Genomic DNA, 23,360 nt, shown 5'->3' on the forward strand with positions numbered 1-23,360 from the left:
GTTTGGGGTAAATGGTGCAAACCACGACACTTGCTTCATCAACGGACTCAACTCGAGGACGAGGACGATGTTGACGATAATGATGCTGCTGGTCTTCCGATATCAGTAGTCGATCTCGCCGTAGCTCCTTCGGATGGGGTCCAGAGGTCCACCAGGCGCTCCTCAAGAATGAACCTTTCGGGTCGGCCAGTGAGGTGAATCACGTGAGCGTTAGCCGTACCGATGCTCTTTGTATTTCTGATCGTCCTCAAAGGCTTCCTCATACGTCCACCCGATATTCTCAAGGCACTTGATGCAGAAACACACTCTGTGAGGAAATACGCATATGGTCAACTACGTGTGCTGGAGAGAATACGAAAACACTGGGGGAATTCTTATTGATTACTCAACACTTCAACTCGAACTGTGTGAACTCCTGAGCTCAGCTGAGGAAAGCGAACATATATTTCTCCAACACTGCAAGCAGGGGGAGCAACCAGGAATCGAACCCACGACTGACCTTATGGAGTGCATTCCAGTAGTCATAATAGTGTCTTCCTGTGGACCGAGAACAACATTAACCAGAGACTCCAGCAGCAGAGCCGCGCCCGTTCGCCCACGGAAGTTCGAACCTGAGCGGACGATATATTAAAAGTCGATTGAGACTATATCTGGAATCACAAGCAGTGTTGGAATATATGCTCGCTTTCCTCAGCTTTGAACTTTGGAGTTTGCTCAATAATTAGAGAAATTCACATACGAACTTGGATAGGAGTATACAGAAGCCATTGAAAACTTCCTCGAATTTCCTCAGTTTTGTCACCAACACATGTGGTTGACCATGTGCATATCTTGCCACTTCGACCACAAGACAACATTTGTTGACAACAACACAATACTGAAAGTGGATGCGATAACAAATTGTCATTGCATCCATTGTTAGTGTTAAACAAGCCCGGCCGATCACTGAGGCCGTATACGCGAATGAGTTGAGTAAAAACCTCAAATGAACACATCGCTCTTTCTCATTGTACACTTCGCTACACTGAAGTACAGTGATAATATTCCATCACGACCAAGCAGGAAGACCTTACTCAGCAAGTGGCTCCTACGGGCAAGATGGGTGTGACAATTAGCACACCGATAGATTGAGCCCAAGGTACGTAGGAAACTGTTATCAGTTGAGTATGGCCCGAAAGGGTCCTCCTCAGGTTCGTCTAATGCCGCGGTAAACAGTCTACCCATAAAACAATAGAAAGCACAAACATATCTATTCTCTAGTGTGGTTAACAACAGTTCAACGGAGTTGAACTCAACACTGTTACGCATACACTATATCGACTTCATAACAATAACACACTCATGAAGACTGGCCCCTAAACAGCAACAGCTGCATGCCTCGCCTTTTCTATATTCCGTGTCTCATCAAGGGAAATACGGGGTTGCAAACTTCATACTTTGGTATCACTTTCGTAATACAAACACTCCACAGAGCTGAGCGTTGGATTTCTGATGGTAAAAACGGTAAACCAACTCACAGCTGCAGAGCCTTCATATCAAGGCCAATACACTGGACCTCTTTAGGCTACAAAGCTAGATAGCATAAGTCTCTACTAAAGAAAGGGAATGTCTCGCTGTCTATGATGTCTCATTATTCACATGAACGAATCAAAGACTCTTCCTAATTCAGTGACAGAGGCCACGCGAAGACGGGACCATGTGTCTGTGTGAGTAGCAGAAGGCCGTTGAAAGAGTACTTCAACCCCACAGCATCGTGGATAGGTGCGAATCGGTCAAGCACGACCATCCAAAACGAATACTAAGTTCGTCCCTGCTCCAGTGATGAACTCAAATCAACTCAGGTTGATATCATCAAATATTAGCGCTAGTTTTCAAACCTCAGAAGACTATCAAAAAGTCTCGTCCTTCAACTGTCCTCAGATACTCAGCGTCACAAATACACCTATAGAGCGGTGATAGTCCGGTTTGTTGGTAGTGACACAGAAGCGAGGGAGTTAATCTTCGAGGACATTTGCTCGGTTAGGTCAATGTTCACGTCGGATGGACTCACAAGGCCATCACCAGGCGGTATCTGATAACCCCATTCGGAATCATCTTCGCCTAGGTGTGGTATGGCAGCACGGGCGGCGCTGTTATCCACGCTCTCAACGCTACTCTGAAAAAAAGGAACATTATATCGGGAAACGACCCAAGACATACCACGCCTCCGCCACTTCCTGTAACTCGATGCCGCGATGTATCAGGCAGCAGAGGTTTCCCATCCCCTCTGAAGTTAGAAGACCAACGTCGTGTACGCGGCTTCAGAGAGCCGATTCGAGGGAGATTTCTCGGGGGGATCTGCAGAGGCTCTTTCGAACAGACCACGAGCACAGAGCACCTACCACAGTGCCCGACCTTCTGTCGAATTTGGAACCTCTCCGACGCCGCCACTTGAATATACTATGTTTTACATTCCCTGCTGAGCCTCGGTAATAGGGGTTGTCAATACAGCCATGTTCCGAGGAGTATACACCTTTGATTTGCTCATACGTTGTTTGTGCTGTAAGGAGTAGGTAAGTGTGGTAGCCAGTGAGGCCAAGGACAAACCACATGAAGAGACCGCAGTAAATGAGGATTATCAGTGTAACCGGAGACTCAGCTATCGCATCTGAAAGGTGACTCAGGATAGTGCTCGGAAGGGTTGCTTGGATGTGAGCTACTTCCAAAGCCTTGGTCATTCTCTGCGGAGAGATCTACGTACTGCACTATCGTGAGGGCTAACGCCCATAATGTCAGAACTGTAGTGCAAAGTAAGAAAACGTAGAAGACTCTAAAGAAGAAAACACATGACACAGTTGATTCGAACGTGAACCGTAAAGGTCGACTGCAGGCAACACTAATTCATCACAAAAACAGTAGACCAGTGACACATTGAATCACTATTCCTCACAGAAGCACCCCATGAGTTCGCGATAATGCCAACAGTCTTTCCGAGTAAGAAACCAAGCAAATGAAGAGAGCAGTGTCTTCAACTCACCCATAGTTGCCGTCGGCGATGCAGTTTCCCACCCAGGGACAGTGATGATCAAAACGCTGTATACAAACGTTACACACTGAACAATGAGTCGTCCTAGGAGGACGATAAATGTGACAAGTCGTGCAGTATCTGCCAACGATCACTTGAGAAAAGATGAAATACGGGTGCGGTGGCACTTTAGTCGAAATGGGTGACAGCTCACAGTGCAGTCCTGAAACCGTGGCGGTGGTCTCGTCCGATGCTACAAAAAAATTCTATCGTAATGAACATCCATAGGCGTATTGCTACCTCGTCTATCACAGAGTCGTAGTATTCCGCGTGATGCTCAAGTCGTGGTATAATACCAGGGTCAGAGTATATTGTAATCATTAGCAAACATAGAGTCACAATTTGTAGTATGACAAACGGCACACCATTCCCCCACCCGAACGCCTGAGACGGAACATAACGAGCATCGAGAGAAGAGCTTCGACTACTCACCGGGGCTACAAATATATCTCCCAATACGGCCGGTATAACAATGGCGAGTAAAGTACCGTAACCTTGATACCAATCTGGCCTGAGGAATCAACAGTCACAACAGCGTCTACGGACGAGTCCTGCGATAAACTACTGGGTGGTTATTACCCCGTTATGAGCCAGCCGCGACACCAAATCTTAACATCACCATAGCAAGGCCGAGCTACGTATGAGAAGCCTGAAATCAATGACTTTATACATTCTAAATGCTTTATAATATAACACGTGTTTCGACAGACACAATATTTCAACAGCACCCGTAGTGTAACGGTATCATACAAGCTTCCCATGCTTGTGTCCCGGGTTCGACTCCCGGCGGGTGCAGTTTTTCCGAATTTTCATCGGTTTTATTGTAATCGTTGTTTCCTTGCATATTACTCGTCAATGAAACATCGGGAAGATTACTCGACTGCAATGTCCCCGGACCATGCCGCTTCATCTCGAACCCACTAGGCGAGTCACCACCCTCCTTTAACGATGTCAACCGCGGTTCTGACGGACGACCATTGTGAACGCTCATGCCACTCAGCCTACCGCACACAGAATCATAGCCCGGTGTTATCACACAACACGACTGTCCACATCAAATTTAATAATGGATTTCACACTCCGGTACATGATAGAACGATAAAACGAAAGTGCACATCCAAACAGCAGCGGAAGCATTACAACTACTGATACGCACCCAGAGTTTAACAAGAGATGAAGGATCGTTAGTTGATCAACAAGTCGCTCGAAACACAGGCACAAGTATAACACCATAACACTGCTGTAAGCATAAGTATAGTCAGTTACTCAGCGGGAGTACTTGGTCGACCAGGGGCCTCCAACCCCGCGGCAGTCCTTCCCTAATGCAAAAAGGATGGAAGCTGCAGACACCGGATCTTAGTTCACCTGCGCAGCATGGCAAGCAAGTACTTCCTGCATATCAGCAGGAGGGAGAGCAAACTCGTCCACTTCTTCAGTCATCGTCCAACCATCCGCACCATCAGGAGCATCGAATCCAATCTAAATCACAGCATCCGCTGAACTCCAGATTTTGAGGGAGTCAATGATAATAATACTGTCATTTCTTTTATTCACTTTTTCATTCATCTAATCTTCTATTCATTCTCTTATTATTCCATTATCTTATAATTTCATTCTTCACACTTTTATTAATTCTTTTATTATTTGATTCATTGTGTTGTTCTACAGTATTCGTCACGATCATTACCAGAATCATAATCACATAAGAATTCAAATACTACGTAAATAACGACTGACGTTTTCTCTCACCTCGAAATCGAAAGGCTGTCCATTTCGGGATGGAGACAGCTGATTAGTATAATCCTTCAAGTACCTCATTCCACACCATCGCACCACTTGCAGTAACACAGCGATAGCAACCAGTCCGAGTAGAACAGACCTACAAATTATGCGGATACTCAGAATCACACAAGCAGGCACCTACGATTCGACAGCGACGTGGTGGTCAGCCTCCCCAGATGCTGCCCGTATAAGCACTAGCAGGACCACCATGGGCTCAAAGATAACCCCATAACGGAGCATCAATAAAGCCCGACGCACCCTAGGCCGCAGTGGAGGCCATCCAGCTACCGACTAAAACGCTGACTTCAGCACAACCACTGTTGTAGGAATATATGTTGTTCGCTTTCCTCAGCTGAGATCCGGCGTTTCCTCGCTAATTTTTGAAGTTTACATGCGAATTCGGTGAAAGTGTATAGGATCAACATATGTGGATGATCATGTGCATATTTCCCCCCTCCCCCCCCACACAAAAAGCAGAACGACCCACTGGACTGTACCCGACCTACCACCCAAATAGTAAGTTCTGAGAAAGTCGTCCAAACTACTCCTAGACGGGAAATACTCAGCCAACCGCCCCAGGCCATACGGTCCGAGGAAACTAACTCAAATAATGTAAAACACGTTACCCGAGACTCCATTCCTCGCAAATCGGGAATCGTCTGAAGAATCGTCTTATAAAAGTACAGACTCATACGAACTACCTTTCCCCTCGAAACACAAATAACATTTGTGGACATCAGCTCCGCTAATGCCACGGCCAGAATTGTTGTGAAAAAACAAAAGAATATTCGCGAGGACTGAGACAGCACCATAAGGGATCCATCCAGCTCTGAGAAATAGCATCCCCCCGAGTTTGATGACAGTGGGGAAAATGACGTTCCTAATATGATGACATTTACATCGGAAACTGATTGAACAATGTGTTGCTAGCCATACGTGGAAAATTCAAAATCAGTAGCATTATAGGTTTCTAAATTTTACACTATGTTGAAATACCCAGCGGAACATACTACCTTTCGAGGGCCCAATGTACTGTGAGAAAACCCCGGAGAAGGTGGACAGCTGAGCACACTCGCAACTGTTGACAGTACACAGAATCTACACAAGACCAATGTTCACTTTCCTCACCTAGGCTCAGGAGTTTTATACTCGGCAACTATCAAAGTTTACATACGAATTCGGGTACAAGTGTTCAGAAACTAATAAGAATTTCCCGAAATTTCCTCAGAATTTTCATATTGTCACCAACATACGCAGACAATCTGCATATTTTCCCACACTGTACAAGACAACTCACTAATAGCAGTCAGTAGTCTTACAAGGTCAAACACTGATAACCATAACTAAGCGTAATCTTCCCAGGGAGTATAGTCGCAGCTGATGACAACGCGACAATAGGTATGCAAACCCAAGGCGAGAGGTCACGTGCCTAAAACCGGGACAAGTAACTATCCCGATCATAATCATCACAGCCGACCCCGCCAGTAACCGTGAGATTCCGTGAATGCTGATTTATCGTCATAAAAAGGCTGTTGCCCTATATATTCATCTACAAGAGCATACGATGAGCATAATGATTGTCATCCATTTTCGTGCAAATGGAGTTGTTGCGAATCGTGTTTTTTCGTCTTCTACTTACACACAGATGACATTTACTAGCCCTGCACGAATCTTAGCGCTAGGGGCCTTTATACAATCACTTATTATGTTGAATAAGTTTTCACAAGGTCCTGTACACTGCGTTAATCCCTAATCACTCAAACTTCTGAGACAACCAGGAAATGAAGGGAACTTTCGAGACGAGGAGGACGAAGAGCCTACAAAAGCAAGCCATCTCTGGTGGCCAAACCACATTCCGAACGTCCATAATAGCATCCGACCAACAATCAAACCTGACAAAACATCATTCACCTCCCTCCAAAAACCTCTCCTGCACGTGTTGGGATACATGTTCGCTTTCCTCAGCTGAGCTCGGAAGTTTCCTCACAAATTACAAGAATTTGAATGCTCAACTTGAGGTAGAAGTGTAAAAAAACCCGCAAAAATTTCCCAAAAATTTCCCAAATTTTTCTTATTGTCACCTGCGCAGCACTACTCTCATGTTACTACCTATCGAGCCTATATCCCCAAGCATGCCCGCTAGGTGGACCATAGACTCCCCACGTTTGAACCCTTCTAATACGTCGGACAGATAGAACGATTCACCCATCTCCATGAGCGGCAGTAACACGACTGGAATGAGTAGTAGTACATGGGCCACCTGAAAGCTACGGCTTGTTGGTGTTTTCATAATGGAGTTTCACCCGTGTTATGAAAAACACTAGTGAAACGCAGATTTCACATTAGCTGTGATATGGAGTGATTTGTCCAGTGTTGGAATATATGCTCGTTTGCCTCAGCTGAGCTCAGGAGTATCCTCACTAATAATGGAGATATATACACAAATTTGGGTAGGAGTGTTCCGAAAATCAACAACAGTCTCTCGAAATTTCCTCAAATTTTTCATATTGTCACCGACATATGTAGCTGACCATGTACATATCTTCCCACACTGGATTTGTCCAGTGTTTTCAATTCATTTTATATCACTTCACGTAAAACGGGCCTTATCACCAGCATGATCAATAAGGCCATCCTCTTAGGAGCTCTCATCCTCAGCTGAGCCTCTCGTCGCTGAACTCTCGCTACATTCATTATAACCCGCGTAGTCGGCGTCATCGCTAACCGAGCGAACCGTTTAAATGGACTCGATGAACCTAGATGTAAACTCGCCCAACTTTTCCCATTAGAAAAAAGGACCCCTCACTTGGCGTTGTAGTGAAGTTCCTTTCAGTGGAAGTCAGCGATTCGGTATCATCCAACTCGTCATCATCTTGTCCCGATATAAAAGCTCCTGATGGTAGCCGTACCAGTTCGGGCTTGGCACTCCCCTCGGCTGATGGGGATACCGACATATCCAGCAAGTGGTCTGTTGTGGGCGAGCGCTACTTTCGGAGACAGAATGCTTCTTGTCAACCAAAGAATTGTCGAAATGTAGTTGAATGCGAAAATGTCGCCCGCGCACTTGCGGGCAATTGGTTTCGCTTTTCGAGATTAACATTTTACCCATGTTGTTAATTTTTTCTGTTTTTTCGTTAACATTTAAGTCCTGGGTTGCTGAAATGCCGAAGAGGTTGATGTAATTCCCTATTTATTCGAAGCAGAGTTCTTTCTTTTTCTAAAAGAATTTGTTGATTTCTTTTTCATTATTTCCTTCAAAATTTTTTGAAAAGAAACGAGAAAGAAATGAATATAATTTAATTATTCAAATTTTGAAGGTTTAGGAGTTTAGTTTAACCAACGACGCGCATATACGTGCGTTTAGTATACGTGCATGTGCGTTCAGAGTAAATTGACTTGAACAGGATCCTTTGGCGTAAAAGCATGCTCCGGCGCACACTGTTACAAATTGTAACAGTGTGAGAACAACCAGAAAGTTTACTGTATTGCAACTTACAATACAGTAAACTACCTGGTTGGGAACTTCTCACCCGACCCTACCGATCCGGTTGATTTGTGAAGATTTCGTGACCTTCACACATCAATCGCTTCCAACAATACGGGCCATGCAGATGCATGATCCCGATAATGATGATCATCAGACAGAATGAAACAGTGCGTGCAGAGCGAATTCACTCAAGGATTTGTTGTTGGTGCTTCTCTGCCGCTTCCAACGATCCCGTGTCCGCAGGAATCGACTGGTATCAAAGGGAAAGAGCGTCACAAATCAAATCAAACGGTTAATTAGCGTGCCGGATACGCAGTATCCCATGATACATCTGATAGCAACAGTCATCAATATCGGACGCATACATAATCGTCGTCGCTCGCGTCATTCATCGCTAAGTAGTCTTGTGATTGCCAAGTTGCGTTTGAGTAAAGAGCGTCACATATGTTTGCTCAATGTGATGGAATTCTCAATACATCTGGATTCCTATATCTCATGGTGCAGAGTTCGCGGATGCCGCTATTGAAGGGACCGAAAATCTGTCGTCGAGAGGAACTGAATATACAATCAGCGAAATCGATTTCCGCCTTTTCTCGAAATTTAACTTACTTCAGACATGCCGGCGAAGTTTTTTTTGTGGAAACAGAATTATACACGTTTGACATGGTAGATTATACGAGTCACAAGTGAAACGTTGACCATCAACCTTAACCAATCAAACAAATAAACAGAGCCCGCGAAGTTGATTGTACTAATGACACATGAAATTGATTTTTCTATCGAGCGCGCTGGCGAAATTGATCTTACTAAGGCCTATCTTGGCTCGGATGATGACTCGCTCGGCGAAGTTGATCTTACTAAACGCGGAATAGGCCTTTAAAAGGTGTAGTAACTTACTACCACCTGAGAATGTAGTTTATACGCCCTTTCCGGATGACGATGGCAAAGCGCCCTTTTTGAATTTTGGTTCACATTGACAATCTTGATGCTGACGCTTTTGACACTTGAACTTGCGTGCAACATTATCATTCTTGCCTGTTCCTTGCTCAAACTTGCACGAAAGATGGTATTGAGTGCCCAGGTGAATCGGACGATTAGGGTCGGTCAGTTCGAGAGCTCCTAAAGTCAAATTATCTCTTTTGACGCAGGCTCCTGCTCCCATCACGTGAGAGGTGATTGCCTCGTCAAATATCATGGTTAAACCAGGCAGTGACATAGAAAGGCTATTGCCCATCCATATCGCCTCGCTTGAGTGCTTGAACTGTGCACATGTCCATACTAGTAGTATGGACATGTGCACAGTATGTCCATAGTAGTAGTGCTACTACTATTACTACTACTACTACTACTACTACTACTCCTACTACTACTACTACTACTACTACTACTACTACTACTACTACTACTACTACTACTACTACTCCTACTACTACTACTACTACTACTACTACTACTACTACTACTACTACTACTACAGGGGCTGACTACTGCTAGAGGGGCCTCTATAGCTGTGCGGGTGTTGTTCAAAAACGTATCAAAGGCCTGAATGACTCATTACATTGCCTCGCGTATAGTGGTAGTTCTTCTCTTCATCTTCTTTCTGTTTCCTCCGCCATTGAGACGTGTCACCGCGCGACCCCTAGTCACGCGTTTTTTCCGGTTTTACTTTTAGCAATTTGTTTCGGTCCTTGATAATATGCATCTGCACTTCGCGTTTATAGTGTGTGTTTTCCATTGTATCGGAGTGTAAGGCCAGTCGGACTTTCACAAGGTGAGTGCGTAATCAGGTATTCAGCTAAGGAGACAAGCGGATTAGGAGGTACAGAGGTATTGGGCGCGGGCCATGAGGATGGTGATCATGTCTACTTTGATGAGAAAAATGACGTAGATGATGATGAGCACGAGGATTCAGTAGAAGAAACACCGAAGGAGCCAGTGAAGGGAACACCGAGTAAAGAGGATAATGAGCTCCCTGAAGATGATAGGAAGAGTAAAGCCAACGATCAGCCTATTGAGAAGAAGCCTGCGAGGTATACTTGGAGAGCTGATCGTTCACGCGCCCTAGATGTTGTGTCTCCCCGCAGTGACCCTTTGAGTTTGAGGATGCTCGATGACGAAGCAGAGGCCGGGGAAAGACAGTCGAATTTGCTGTCACTAGCAGGCAGCTTCATTAACCGGGCCTACATGCGGCTCGGCTTTTTGGGAATATTACGCTCGTGAGAAACGGATAGGTATTGTTGTAGCGAGAGAAGATGGCTTCAGATATGAACTGCAGATTGAAAAGCAATTGAACGTACTCAATGCTGTGACGGAGCAGATCATAGTAACTCACTGGCCAGTTATAGGCGTCTTAGAATGCGGCCGAGGTTTGTTTGAATAAGTGTGGTAAATAGGCTCAGCCGAGGGAGCGGATTCCTGTGTGAATCACCAAACCGTGGCTGATGTTTCCTCTCTCTGATTTTGAGAGTTCGAAGGTCAGCGAAATCAATATGGCTCGATTGACGACGTTTTACAAGCATTCTGAAGTCCATAGTTATAATCTCAAAAACATAAGTTCCCTGACATCCATTCTTCTGCTCAGGCTCAAGGGAAGGCTTGGATGGATGAGCTCAAGACCTTCCCGGAGGTTCGACCTGGCCTTTTTCCTCTCGCTAATCTCTCTGGTGGTGTTTAGATGCAGAACGAAGTTATCGCTCGCCACAAGGATTCTCTCGAAAATGTTAGGGAGAGATTCGAGCGGGTTATGCCGAGATCTGGGAGTGAAGCCGTTCCTGATGAAAAAACTGATGAGGCTACTGAGGAAGGGGACACACAGGATATGCCTGGGCACGACATGGATGTGGACGAAGATGAGTGAGAGGGCATCGTTGAGAGCCGGTCTTGAGCTGTTGGCCATGCACTACATGCTGCTTTCCTGATATTACTGTTGTGTTGAACGGAATTTGGTATAGTTTTTCTCGAATCTAGTTTCACCGAACCCGGGTTACTTCCCGATAACGGTTGCTGCGACATTGGAAGCATGGCGAGGATTCGATTTTCTACCCAGTATGCGTTGTCGCTTTTGAGGAAACGCGATGATGCGCTTTAGTATGTTGAAACCGAGTGAGACACGAAATGGCAAGCGAAATACTTGCGTCTGTTAGCCGTTGATTGGTTGTTTTCCAGGAGCATCTAATCCGCACGTTCATGCGATTTCCAATGATTGGCAGTTGAGGCTTTTAGAGTTGGCATGGAATTGATTGTACAAGTACACATTTCGATTGCGCTGAAGAGCTCTCCCATGATGGGAGTCCCATCTGGGCACGATACAACAGTATCTTGCAGCGAATGGAGGTATACTAGTGCATGAGCTCACTCTATTGTGGGTAGCCGATATGACAACTCATAGGTATAGCTACATTGGAGCAGCTCAGAATAATCAACTATGGGTGATGTCGATGCTGTATGTAGCCATTACGTCGGCATCCCTTGACTGGATCTGCTGACGGAGCTTCTTGAATGTCTCGGCGAGGAATTTCGAGACGTTTGGCGTGTGTTTCTTTGACAGTTAAATTTTGCTCTGTTGTGAATCCTGATTGAAGTTAGTCGTATTTGCATTTGAGTTGTTCGTGAACTTATTAACCTCAGCGATCGTACATGTTTGAATCTCAACCGTGATATGGAAAACACTAGTCAAAACATATTTCACGAATCACTTCGCAAAAAATCACATGTGAGCAGTGAATAACGCTTGAAACACGTGAAATTTTATACATGTGATGTGTGAACCGCGAGAGTATTACGCGTTTTACGCGATATGCATGACGTTGCCGAGAGGCCTTTCTCTCTGTTCGCTGATCAACGTTAAGCTCGATTGAGAAAACCGTGGCGCGTTGTAGAGGAAATGGCGGAGGTTACATTACCTTCAGTGACTTAGAGGCATCAGGCTCTGAGTCGGACATGTGAACAACAGTTGCCCTGCCAATTCGGAAAAAAGACCTATTCCACTTTACGCCCCACTGAGGCTATCGGCAACTCAGCTATCGGTTCACTTGTCTTAGCCGCGATGCATCGGAAACAATGTACGCTCTCGGCATTTGCACTTACGTGGGCTCCGTCCCAGGATTCTGAGGCTTACAAGACTCTCGAGAACGAAATTAATTACCGAGCGGGATGACATCAACTCGATGGGATCGACTTCCCTCATAATGAAATTGGGGGTCTTTCCGTGATCAAAGTCAAGGAAGTTGGAATTGCTATTTGGGGCTCATCGCTGAAGTTTAGCGGCTAAATTTAATTCTTTGTTCGCCAATATAATGCACTCGTCACGAGTGACTCGTGTGAACTCAAGATTTCTTTACATGTGTATTGTAGTTTTGCCGCCACGGACTGAACTCATTGCCATTGAGGTCCCAAGTAAAGGCTAACTTGAGTTGTGGAGTAATCGAATCTATCTAATATTAGAGATGGCCATAGCTCGGCCCGAGCAGAAGCACGCGTGCCCATCATCGTTGCACGCAGGTACACTGAGTACCGAAAGAGACAGAATTATTTTGTCCCGCACAACAAGGCCACAGAGCAATCTCCGTGAGCGATCATCCTCAATAGTGCTGATCATTGATTAGTGCTGACATTGTACGAGTAAAATCATGAATTATGATTCATAATCAACGGCCGTAACGGGGCCCATTCGCCAGATAATGATTTCTCGAGAAAACATATGATTCGCCAAATTGAATTCTTCGACATAGTATGTGTAGAATCGTTCTACGAGCTAGAGGGTTTTCTCGAGCGGTCATAAAATGATCAACGATAATGGATGGTATTCTGATGTAGACCGTTAACTCAAAAGAAGACCACAAAAAGAGAGAATTGTTCACGAAAAGCGCGGTTTCAACTTGCCGATTCCGACACGCCTCAGATCAGGGTCGAACTTGAAATAGTTACCGATCAGCATCCGATCCGGGAAAACCCAAGCATCCATGTCGTAATCCCGGATAGTGAGAAGGCAGGTACCATATGACGACCTCCTGGCATAGTTCATGTATGTCATCTCGAATGGAGTTATGCCCTGAGGGCCTAAGTCAAAGTGCAGCATTGGCAATTTGGTCATGTACTGGCAAGGGAAGTACCATAACTTTTCTCCTGGACTACGCTTGAAGTCGACATCTGTACCCACAGCCTTACCAGTTTGAGCTATAATGTCCTTGATGAGATTGTCATAGTATAACTTCGGGACAAGTAGAAAGTTCAAGCCGGTGTCGAGGTTTAGGTTCATATTGATACCAAGAGTTATAGGTCCATCACCGACTTGTAGCTTGTCAATGTTTACCGTGTATTCTTTGTCCATAGAAAACTCGACATATTGCAGTGCACCCTCATATAATGCAGGTTCGTCTCCACCCAGGAGGAGACCTCCATCAGTGGATACCTGCATGGGATCAGCGGGAGCATACAGGTAGAGAGCAAAGATACCGGTCGTTATAGTTTGTGATGATCGCAACTGCGTCACCAAAGACGGGAAGTCCACATGACCTCGATTATAGCCAAGACCTATCATATTGATCGGAGAAATTCCATCGGGAGAAGACTGGTCGAATATCAGACCGAAAGTGAGGATCTGCGATACCTGACCTATCGTTAGTTTCGCTCTATGCGGAAACATCTTCATCACGTCTCCGTCTGCGAAAGTAACAGTTCTCGTCACGTCACCCACTGAGCAAGGCGTCGAACATCTATAACACCCTATGGGGAAATCACTGCAGCGGTTCCCACTGGCTTTCTCGTACCAATCCTTCCAGACGAGGTAAAAACAATCCGATCCAGTGTCAACGAGAGCATGTAGCTCCTGGCCATTCTCGTCGATCAGAGTATGAAACAATCCAAAGGCATATCCAGGCATATGTTTGTACTTCACATCGAGCTTCAGAGTTTTTCCTCGGGAGACCTTCAGGACGTCAAACACACAAATCAAGGCGAGTAGTTGGATGGAAGACATTTCGGTCAATAATTTGGCCAAAATTTCAGAACTCGTGAAAGGGTCTGGAAGCTCATTCCAGCTTCCGCCCGAATATGGGGAAATTCCGACGAATTCATCGACGCAACTCATAAAAGTTCCCGTACTGCTAGAGTCTACATTCCAGATGCGCTATGTTGCACGCTCACGTTGAACGCATCTTGAAGATGCGTGAAGTTCACGTATTCTATAGCGTGACATGTCACGGCCTCACGACCGAACACGCTACATAAACAGGTTTGTGGACGGATTAATTCGAAGTCGTGATCGGGTCGTCGATCGATACGATAGGTAGTTGATGCTAATGGCTTTGGCAACACAATCCCAAAGGTTACAGATGTAAGACAATACTTAGCTGCGGTCGACATGGTTGGCAGGGGTGCCTGGCACTACAGTTGGCCCAACAGTAATGCTCAAAAGAATCCCTTCGAAAGACTCTGAATGCAATCGATCCTTTGACGCATGCACACGTTAGCTACGGATATGGCTCTCGAGCCCGTCTTATACTGTCTATTCCGCACAGGCAGGGCCGCACAGGCGGACAACAACTAAAAGGTAGCTGGCGATGGCCGAACGGAGGAGAGCGAGCGGGATTCACAATGGTCGCATGAGTCTAACCGTTTCAGGTGAGCGAGATTTACAACTGACACCTTTGTGCGTTGAGGCAAGAGTATACGTTGCCAACGTAACGTTGGTATAAGCCCTAGTGACGCGCTCTACTTACTACTTGAGTGTATCTGTAATACTTCGAGGTTATATCCTTGAGATAATTCTGTAGTGAGACGTATTTGAATGACCCTGTCCGATCCATCTATGTATGGCTGCTCAACCTCAAGTACAGCCCCCCACCGATGAAAAGTTGGCGTAGCAAGGGATGAAGGTCCCTGGTAGGAGATAGATTCGGTCGTTTGCCCCAACACAGCTGCCGAAGAGTGCTATTCTTACCGCACCGGACAAGTGGCCTCCTCCGGGATGTGATATGAACGAGCTCGATGACGACGATATTGTGGGAGCACTGTGTTTTGCCACCCCAGAGTCTGGGGTGTCTGGGGCCCAGACTTCCATTCCGAGTAGAGACAGCTCCCTGAGGTTGACAAAGAAACGCCTGAGCTGAGGCCCTTCGAGAGGCTCTGCGAGAAGTTTGGTTAGCTATTTTCTCTTTGGCCCGGAAAGTGCGATAAGGTGCAGCATCGAGTGAATACCATGACGAGTCGTCATTGACGACACCCAAGTGGTGGAACGAGTCCGGCCGTACCCCATAACTGGCGGGAAGGCAGCCCTGTGTTTATGTGCCTAAAAAGAACGGGATTCCCGTTACGGGAAGGTTCGCATGTGTGTGGTCTACCGCAAGTTAAACCAGGCCTATTACGCAGAGGCGTATCCGGTACCGAGGCCTGACGACGTGCAGGAGCACATTTTCATGCCAGAATGTTCTCTACCCTAGACTTGCGGAGTGGATATTGGCAACTTCGGGTGAGGCCCGACGGCCAGCATAAGACAACCTTCTGTCCCGGGCCAGGGTTTCCGCTGTATGAATGGTGTCGCATAAGACAACCTTCTGTCCCGGGCCAGGGTTTCCGCTGTATGAATGGTGTCGTATGCCGTTCGGTCTCACGTCGGCCTCGGCCACCTTCCAAAGATTAATGGATATGGTGTTAGGGCACCTGCCGTACATTCGAGTCACTTGAATACATCGAGTACTCGAAAAGTGTGAGATTGGCAGTTCAGAGGTTACCTACCTTAGGCACGTCTTCAATGACGCCCGCTGATCGCGTGCGTTTTTTTCACTATTGTCTCCGAGACAATGTCTCGCGATTCGCGAGTCACGAACGGTTTGCGAAACAATAGTGAAAACATCGGGTGGATGATCATGAACTGTATGGGTCTGCACTGTATGAAATTAAAGTGCAAGAGAGTTTCCTGTTACATTGCACAACCTTAGAATTGTCCGAGAAAACTACATACCATTTTTCCAGGCACTAAATTTTTCCTCTCCGGCACATTTTTTCTTTCCCTGGCACAAACTCCCACACGCCCAAAATTCGTACGGCTGCTCTTTCGGGTTTCTGGTTCATATGAGTAACATCTTAAACCTCGATAAGAGTTCGGGTTTCGGGTGTTCCGTCGGGTTCCGAGTTTCCCTTTTTTCGCTTTCACCTGTAGTTCCTTCTTTTTTCGGGGAACCCGTAGTTTAGGTGCACTTGCATTACAGTCATTACCCGGATAAAACCCCGAGCTCTGACTAAGTCCAACATGGGAGAGAAACGGATTATTAGTTATCTTTGGCCCTGGCAAGTTGGCAATGGGACCCGGATACAGAGGATACTTTATGCCCGCCCGGAAAAACTTCGTTGTACTCGAACTCAATGCAGTTATACGAGTATGGTAGATTTTATCATCGATCAAATAGAAGAAATAAGAAAACAACCCAGCAAAATTATCATCACGTTACTATGAGATCATAATCATATCATCACTTTACACGTTATCACGTTAGGAACTAATATCGAATAAAGACTAGCGTCAACTACAGTCTATCAAGCTTAGCTATGCTACGTTAACACAATCCTTCAAGTCGTCATTCTAGCTCAGCTTGACTTGAACATTGTGACCCTGAAGAAAGATTTGTGCCCCATGAAGAAAAATTTGCCGCGCGCAAAAAAATGCGCAAACTAGCCTAAGTGTCCGGGAGTATATTGCCCGAATCATGGTGTCTGAGCCGAGAGTTGTATGAAAAAAGGCGCCCGACTTGAAAAGTGCCGAGTTAGAACTGTACGGCTTGGAATACTGCTGTTTATCAGCCTATGGAGCTGATCCAGTAATGGAAAACCTTACGAGTGTGGCCTCGGAAAGGAAACTGTGCTATGGACAGGGCCAATTAGAGCATTTTCTCGTGTTAAATGTAACGCACTGTAAAGCAGTGCTTTAACCTTTTTGCTGTAAAGCTCGACTTCGGTTTAACCAGTGCTTTAAAAGCACTGGTTAAACCAGTCTGGTAAGGTACATGTGTACGTACACCCCTCCACACATTCTTAGCATATCCGACTTTTCGACTCATGCACAGCCACCACAACGAGTATCGTCTTGCGGCTCAGGGAGGTATGTACTTATGTTTTACCTGATATGACCTCCAAGTTTCAAGGCATAACTCTTCGTAGTAAGTGAGAAGTCGAAGACTGGTAAAAAGTTCTCTCCACTTATTCTTAGCATACACGTGTTAAACTTACGCCTCAAAATATCAACTTTTACTGGGGAAGTATATCTATAACTCCGCTGCTGATCTAATGCTATACATCAACAGAAAGAGAATCGTTCATAATGGTATCCCTCCATGTTTCACTCTGATATTTGGAGGCACAAGCCTGCTAGTGCGTCTTCACCTCCGACGGCTCCCTGCATGGCGGGTTTTACACCTTGTTTCGGCGCGCTTTTGTGCTCATCAGCTGCCCTGCTCAGTTTTGGCTGGAGAACCCGGTCGCATCCACCATGTTTTACACATTCAGAGTGTAAAACATAAGTACATACCTCCCTGAGCCGCAAGACGATACTCGTTGTGGTGGCTGTGCATGAGTCGAAAAACCGGATATGCTAAGAATGTGTGGAGGGGTGTATGTGCATTATACACAATTTTGAATGTGTACTGACACGTGTAAAGAGTGAGCAAAGCGCTCCACACCAAGACCGACGCAAGATCGTTGAGCTCGACGATTCCCCGAATCCATCAGACTCAATCCGGTAGACGTAGAGCGAATAGTTACCGAACCTTAGTTTTGTTCATCGTAGCAACTACTGGAGTGTATCTTGCCGTTACTGAGCAGATGATTAATGGGCGAGCGAGAATCCGAACTGCTCACACACGTGACCCCGCCGGGGTCATCCCGGTTCGATTCCCGGCACCGGCGATTCTCCCGTATTTTTTGTCATCTGGCTTTTAGTTGTTATACACTACATTACTCCATGAGTATCCGCGGTATCAATGCCGAGATAGACCGAATCAGACAGCTCTCAGAGCGCGAGTTGAAGGACCAGACACCCGAGCATGCATCTTGGCATGAGAAGTAATGTACCCAGTTCTACCCGCCATAGTAGTAGTAGAAAGCTTTTCATAGATACCACGATTCAGCTTATCTCTACATTGGTAATCTGGACCGAGGTTTAACAGAGGGAGATCTCATCACTGTGTTCAGCCAATTTGGAGAAATTCTTGATGTGAATCTCGTAGGATAATTTTCTCCTACGATTTTCCTGTCATTTTTCTGCGTAGGTGAGAGATAAGGAGACTGGGAAAAGCAAAGGATTCGGATTTTTGGCGTATGAGGATCAACGGGTAGTATCAGCAGCAGTAGTAGTAGTAGTAGTAGTAGAAATGAAGTCAGGGTCATTTACATAACAGGATTGGTGTTTCAGAGTACGCGGTATGCTATCGATAATATGATCGGTTTCAATCTAGTAGGACGACCCCTGAAGGTTGATCATGTTAACGTAAGAAGGTCTCTAAACACAGATGGTGTCTTCGATTGGCTCATGTTCAGTCCTATAGAGCGCCTATTGTTGAAGACCCTGAGGGGCGTACGGATGCTGAGGGCAATCCTATGTAAGTAGTTTATGTGAATGTTATGTGGATTCTCATTGTAGATATGTGGACTATAAGGCTACTGGTGCTGAAGGAAAAGGCCGTGGTGTGGTAGGGGTAACGGAGTCGCAGAAAATGTTGGATAAATTGGGGGAAAATAGGTAAAAGCAAATACACGTGTGGAGGGGATCACCTGTAGTGTATAGAGCTCGAGTGACGGCTATACGAGATAAGAAGTGGATGATCGAAGACCCCGAACTCACGAAGAGGTAATACCAGAGCGATAGGGTTTCATAATCAGTGGTATGTACGGTTACCTTAGTTGAACACATTGTGGGAAATTGGTGTGGTGTTGGTTTCCGTACATTTTTAGTTCAAGTCGACTGTACTTTTCTATAGTTGGTGAGAATTCTCCGAGCTCAGCTGAGGAAGGTGAGTATAGATTCCAGCTGTGGTACGAAAAGCAACGATTCTGATAGGAATTTTCTTGTTACCGTGTGTATGATTTTTACCACTGGATTTTCACTCGTGATATGGAAAACACTAGCGAGAAACACATTTCACTGCATAGCGTAAATATCGCGTTTTACACCAATTCGTTTACAACGGGTGAAACTTTACTGTGTAACATTAGGAGTAAAAAAGAGGAGAAACGCCGACATAAAAAGGAGAAATCCTCCAAATCTGAGGGGGAGAAATCGGAGCGCTCGGTTTCAAGGAGGGCAGTGAAGCATGAAAATGATGATGATGAAGATCGCCGTCGTGATGGAGGTATTATTATTAGGCGATCGATACGGTATGAGAATTACCACTCAAGGGTAGCCCTGGAGGAAAACTTTTGATAGAAAAATTGTTAAATTTACATCTTCTGTGTGCAGCCTTTATGAGTTGATCTGAACTGACGAACTGTAGCATTCTTCAATTTTGGGGAGAATTATGGTACAAATTCTCAGGGGCCTCGAGAGAGCGAGAGTTCGATAGAAGGGAGCCCAGCCGACGAAGACACAGATCCCGGAGTCGTGGTGGTGGTCGTAGGGATGATGGTCACCGACGATACTATAGACGGTCACGAAGTACGTGTGAAGGGGGTTTAGTGATGTTGTATAGGCTCGGTAACTCAGCCATTTCTCGGCCAGGAAAAGGGTGTGATCGAATAATTACTAATCGTTTGAGTATATTTTTTCATCTGGGTTTTACAGCTGTGCCCAGTGTTGGAAGATGTGTTTATTGCGAAGCGAGCTGAGCATATACCGCAACAACAGGCACTTTCGTGTTGTGCGTGCGTGCGTAATTTCCAAAACTTCCTCGGAATTTTCATATTATCACCAACACATGTAGGTGACGCTGTGTATATATTCTCGTATGGTCTGTGCATGCTAGTTGTTTACATGTAGGTCCTGGTAGACGGAGGAGATCGAGGAGTAGGGAGAGGAGACGGAGGTGACGTTTTCAGTGGAAACTTGTTGTTTTGTTGAGTGTTTTGGAATAATCGGTGGTAAAAATGCAGGGTGGTAGGATTGAACCTGCAGTCTCTGGTAATGGCAGTGAACAAGAAGCGCGGTCACGCCAATTCGGCTGCCCGAACTCGAAAGGAATCGGCCTCGTCGTCGTCAATGGATAGCAGTAGTGGTAGTTCTGTCAGTGATGGTGAACAGATAGAAGCAGTAAGAAGGGTTCTCGGTGGTCTTATACTACGGCGGATATGTAATGGAGTACGTACGAAGTTTTATATTTTTACCAATGTTTATTTTATTGGAGTTTCACCCGTGATATGAAAAACGCATTTCACGAATCACTGCGTTTTTCACAGAGTATTACGCCACTTCACGTAAAACGGGTGAAACTTTATCACTTAATTTTTGTATAATATTATTGAAGTCGTATAATCGTTATATTTATCATATTTTAATGGGTTATCGGATTTTAGTTAATGGAGTTTCATCCGTTTTACGTGAAAGGGAGTGAAAAACGCGATATTTGCGGTGATATGCAGTACCGGGGAAAAACTCAGTCAAATGCTGGTCTCCTTGTGCTGAGTACGTCGAGCTTATAAACAAGCCAACTTGCCATCACCTGTTGAGAGCGAGAGAGAGATGCAGTAGCAGGGATCTATTCAGCTCTGAGAAATAGCGCTCCTCAGGGTTTGATAGCAATGTTCTTAATGTGATGAGATTCACGTGGTAAACTCTTCGAAAAATTTGAGATCCACGTGGAGAGCTCAAAATTTAAGTTCCTCTCGGGAACGTTCCTCTGCGCAGTAGTCGTAAAATATGTTTTTCACTAGGGTTTATTATTTTTATTTTTTCTGGTGTTAGGCTTCGGAAGACGTCTTTGAGGCTGCGTTCCGTTTTGAAGATATGACTGATGACGACTACCATGGTGTGAGGATGATGATAACTAGGCTGCTGGATGGCAAGGAGTATGATGTTGGCAGTTTGGCTCAATGCATTGTTGGTGAGTCACGCTGTGCTTGAAAACAGTGGAGTTTTACCCGTTTTACGTGAAGTGTGGTAAATCTCGGTGAAAACGGCGATATTCGCGCTATGCCGTGGTCGTGAAATATGTTTTTTTCACTAGTGTTTTTCATATCACGGGTGAAACTCAAGTGTTGGAAAATATGATTACTTTCTTCAGCTGAGGTCAGACATTCGCTCAATACAATTTGAAATTATATACGAATAACAACAAGAATTTCCGGAGATTTTTCTTAGAATTTTCGTATTGTCACCAACACACGTAATTTTTCTGCTCGAAACTCTCATTTGTTGACGCAAATTTTTTGAATTTGTCTAAGAATGAATACACTCCTTAGTTGACCATGTGCATATTTTCCCACACCGTTTGCAGATTCAGGAAATTTGTGAGAATTTCGGAGCGAGCGGAACATATACTGTATGAATGCCATTAAGCGTTGTGCGTGCGTGCATTGTGCAATGTCTACGGTGATTTAGTAGTCTAGGAATAGAGTGAGATGAATTAGAGTGGAAAAGACGAGTTCTCAGCGATGGGCTAGCGATCGCCGTCACTTCGCCACGGATCCCTAGTAGAGTTCAGGATGATAGGCTTATAGTAGAAATTTAAAGTGAAGGTGTTGGGGTTTTTCGGAATGTTCGAGGAAAAATATCATGAATTTCAGATCAACAAAACATTGGTACGATTATCAAGTCGGGTGATGAGAATAAAGCAAAAGATGGCGATAACGATGATGCCTTCTGTGCGGTGGCGACTATCCTGAACCCGGTAAGGAGGATGATGTTGTTCGCTGTTGTATAAGGAAGGTATTTATTTTTTTGGGGGGCAAAATCGAAAATTCAGTATTTCACGGAGTAGAAGGTCTGTTCACTAGACTTTTTCTGAGCTTTAGGACCACTCCCAGAAATTCTGAGCCAGAATTGGATTTCATTGATGTGAATTTCGAAATCGAGACGCAGGAGAAGTTTATTGGAGTTTTACCACCCTAGTGATATGAAAAACATATTTCACGACTACTGCATATCATCGCGAATATCGCGTTTTTCACAGAGTCTTACGCCACTTCACGTAAAACGGGTGAAACTCCATGAAATACCCGGAGTTTCTCAGGCGGACGTATTTTCGTAAAACTTCATTTTTTATGTTTTTTAGGCTAAATAGTTTTGCAGGGTGACACTTCAAAATGGTATACTCATGGGCTTTTATGTACTTGAGTGAAACGGTCATATTCTTACGCGTTAATCGTATATAACGGTGCGTGAAAAATTCACATCCCAAAATTTATTAGGAAACGGTAAAAATATTATGAATTTTCTCGGAAATTGTGGAAAAAATTACGCGTGTATCAGGGAACTCGTTCTCAGGCACAGTACTCGAAGGAGATTAAGGGTATGCAACAACTAGTAGAGCACTTAAGGCAACAGGTCGATAAGCATGCGGATTCTGATGAAGTCAAGGAAGCCTTTGTAAGGATGGGCATTTCATGGTGCTCTATCGTGGAATTTGGGGATATTTCAGGGAAAGATGGTATCAGCTACTGGTGGAATTAGCTGTGGCATAATGATCGATGAGAGGTGGGTCTTGTAGGATGATAATGTTATAGTTAGATGGCTTTCATCAGAATGATCAACCTTCCCTCTGAGCTGGTCCCGGGTATTCACAGAGTCCTCAAAGATGACGTCGCGTGGAGCTTATCGGAAGAGGCGCATTGCCCAGTTGAGGAGAAGAAGTATTATAAGTTTACTCATTTGTTGGTAATAGGGTGAACATGTGGAATTTGGATTCGTGTTATCGTCATTAAGTTGATGTTGGTCACAACTTGTGACAAATATCAACTTCCCGGAAAATCATGAGCTTTTTCCGGAAAAGTTTTTTTTCCGGGAAATCAAGAGCTTTTTCCGGAAAATCGTGAGCTTTTTCCGGGAAAGTATGTTTTTCAGTTCCTAACGTCATATTATGTGGATCCATCGGCGGCCCCTTCGAAGGT

At 45.0% G+C, this 23,360-nt stretch overlaps 5 protein-coding genes and 1 non-coding gene across 6 annotated transcripts in view; 4 read left to right on the forward strand and 2 right to left on the reverse strand.

Moving 5' to 3' along the window:
• Nucleotides 1-1,846: 1,846 nt before the first annotated feature.
• On the reverse strand, nucleotides 1,847-5,056 carry Pmar_PMAR001430 (Palmitoyltransferase ZDHHC9, putative; the record flags this gene model as incomplete). The annotated part of the gene is made up of 12 exons (XM_002783535.1): nucleotides 1,847-2,155; nucleotides 2,200-2,337; nucleotides 2,382-2,647; nucleotides 2,700-2,809; nucleotides 3,017-3,145; nucleotides 3,193-3,257; nucleotides 3,305-3,448; nucleotides 3,497-3,575; nucleotides 4,331-4,383; nucleotides 4,430-4,543; nucleotides 4,814-4,943; nucleotides 4,989-5,056. The coding sequence occupies 12 exons, from the start codon at nucleotides 5,054-5,056 to the stop codon at nucleotides 1,943-1,945; spliced, it is 1,509 nt and encodes a 502-aa protein (XP_002783581.1). The 3' UTR covers nucleotides 1,847-1,942.
• On the forward strand, nucleotides 3,789-3,859 carry Pmar_PMAR001429. The gene has a single exon. It is a non-coding gene; the product is annotated as a tRNA-Gly (tRNA).
• Nucleotides 5,057-9,526: 4,470 nt separating the features above from the next.
• Nucleotides 9,527-11,190, forward strand: Pmar_PMAR001431 (hypothetical protein; the record flags this gene model as incomplete). Its single annotated transcript, XM_002783536.1, has 6 exons — nucleotides 9,527-9,614; nucleotides 10,129-10,363; nucleotides 10,418-10,549; nucleotides 10,596-10,656; nucleotides 10,915-10,959; nucleotides 11,008-11,190. The coding sequence occupies 6 exons, from the start codon at nucleotides 9,527-9,529 to the stop codon at nucleotides 11,188-11,190; spliced, it is 744 nt and encodes a 247-aa protein (XP_002783582.1).
• Nucleotides 11,191-13,188: 1,998 nt separating this feature from the next.
• Pmar_PMAR001432 (Candidapepsin-6 precursor, putative) lies at nucleotides 13,189-14,310 on the reverse strand (the record flags this gene model as incomplete). Its single annotated transcript, XM_002783537.1, has 1 exon — nucleotides 13,189-14,310. The coding sequence occupies one exon, from the start codon at nucleotides 14,308-14,310 to the stop codon at nucleotides 13,189-13,191; it is 1,122 nt and encodes a 373-aa protein (XP_002783583.1).
• A 3,975-nt stretch (nucleotides 14,311-18,285) lies between these two features.
• On the forward strand, nucleotides 18,286-19,174 carry Pmar_PMAR001433 (RNA-binding motif protein, X-linked, putative; the record flags this gene model as incomplete). Its single annotated transcript, XM_002783538.1, has 7 exons — nucleotides 18,286-18,386; nucleotides 18,438-18,546; nucleotides 18,593-18,655; nucleotides 18,736-18,810; nucleotides 18,861-18,922; nucleotides 18,964-19,062; nucleotides 19,108-19,174. The coding sequence occupies 7 exons, from the start codon at nucleotides 18,286-18,288 to the stop codon at nucleotides 19,172-19,174; spliced, it is 576 nt and encodes a 191-aa protein (XP_002783584.1).
• Nucleotides 19,175-19,639: 465 nt separating this feature from the next.
• Nucleotides 19,640-23,360, forward strand: part of Pmar_PMAR001434 (conserved hypothetical protein) — a gene marked incomplete at both ends in the record, with an annotated part of 7,398 nt that continues 3,677 nt past the window's right edge. Inside the window, 7 exons of the mRNA XM_002783539.1 lie at nucleotides 19,640-19,719; nucleotides 20,544-20,613; nucleotides 21,217-21,355; nucleotides 22,038-22,141; nucleotides 22,738-22,839; nucleotides 22,892-22,947; nucleotides 22,995-23,127. Coding sequence (XP_002783585.1) covers nucleotides 19,640-19,719; nucleotides 20,544-20,613; nucleotides 21,217-21,355; nucleotides 22,038-22,141; nucleotides 22,738-22,839; nucleotides 22,892-22,947; nucleotides 22,995-23,127 — 684 coding nt within the window. The remainder of the gene's footprint in view (nucleotides 19,720-20,543; nucleotides 20,614-21,216; nucleotides 21,356-22,037; nucleotides 22,142-22,737; nucleotides 22,840-22,891; nucleotides 22,948-22,994; nucleotides 23,128-23,360) is intronic.

The sequence above is a fragment of the Perkinsus marinus genome, assembly GCF_000006405.1.
Source record: "Perkinsus marinus ATCC 50983 genomic scaffold scf_1104296936976, whole genome shotgun sequence".
Taxonomy (NCBI): domain Eukaryota; phylum Perkinsozoa; order Perkinsida; family Perkinsidae; genus Perkinsus; species Perkinsus marinus.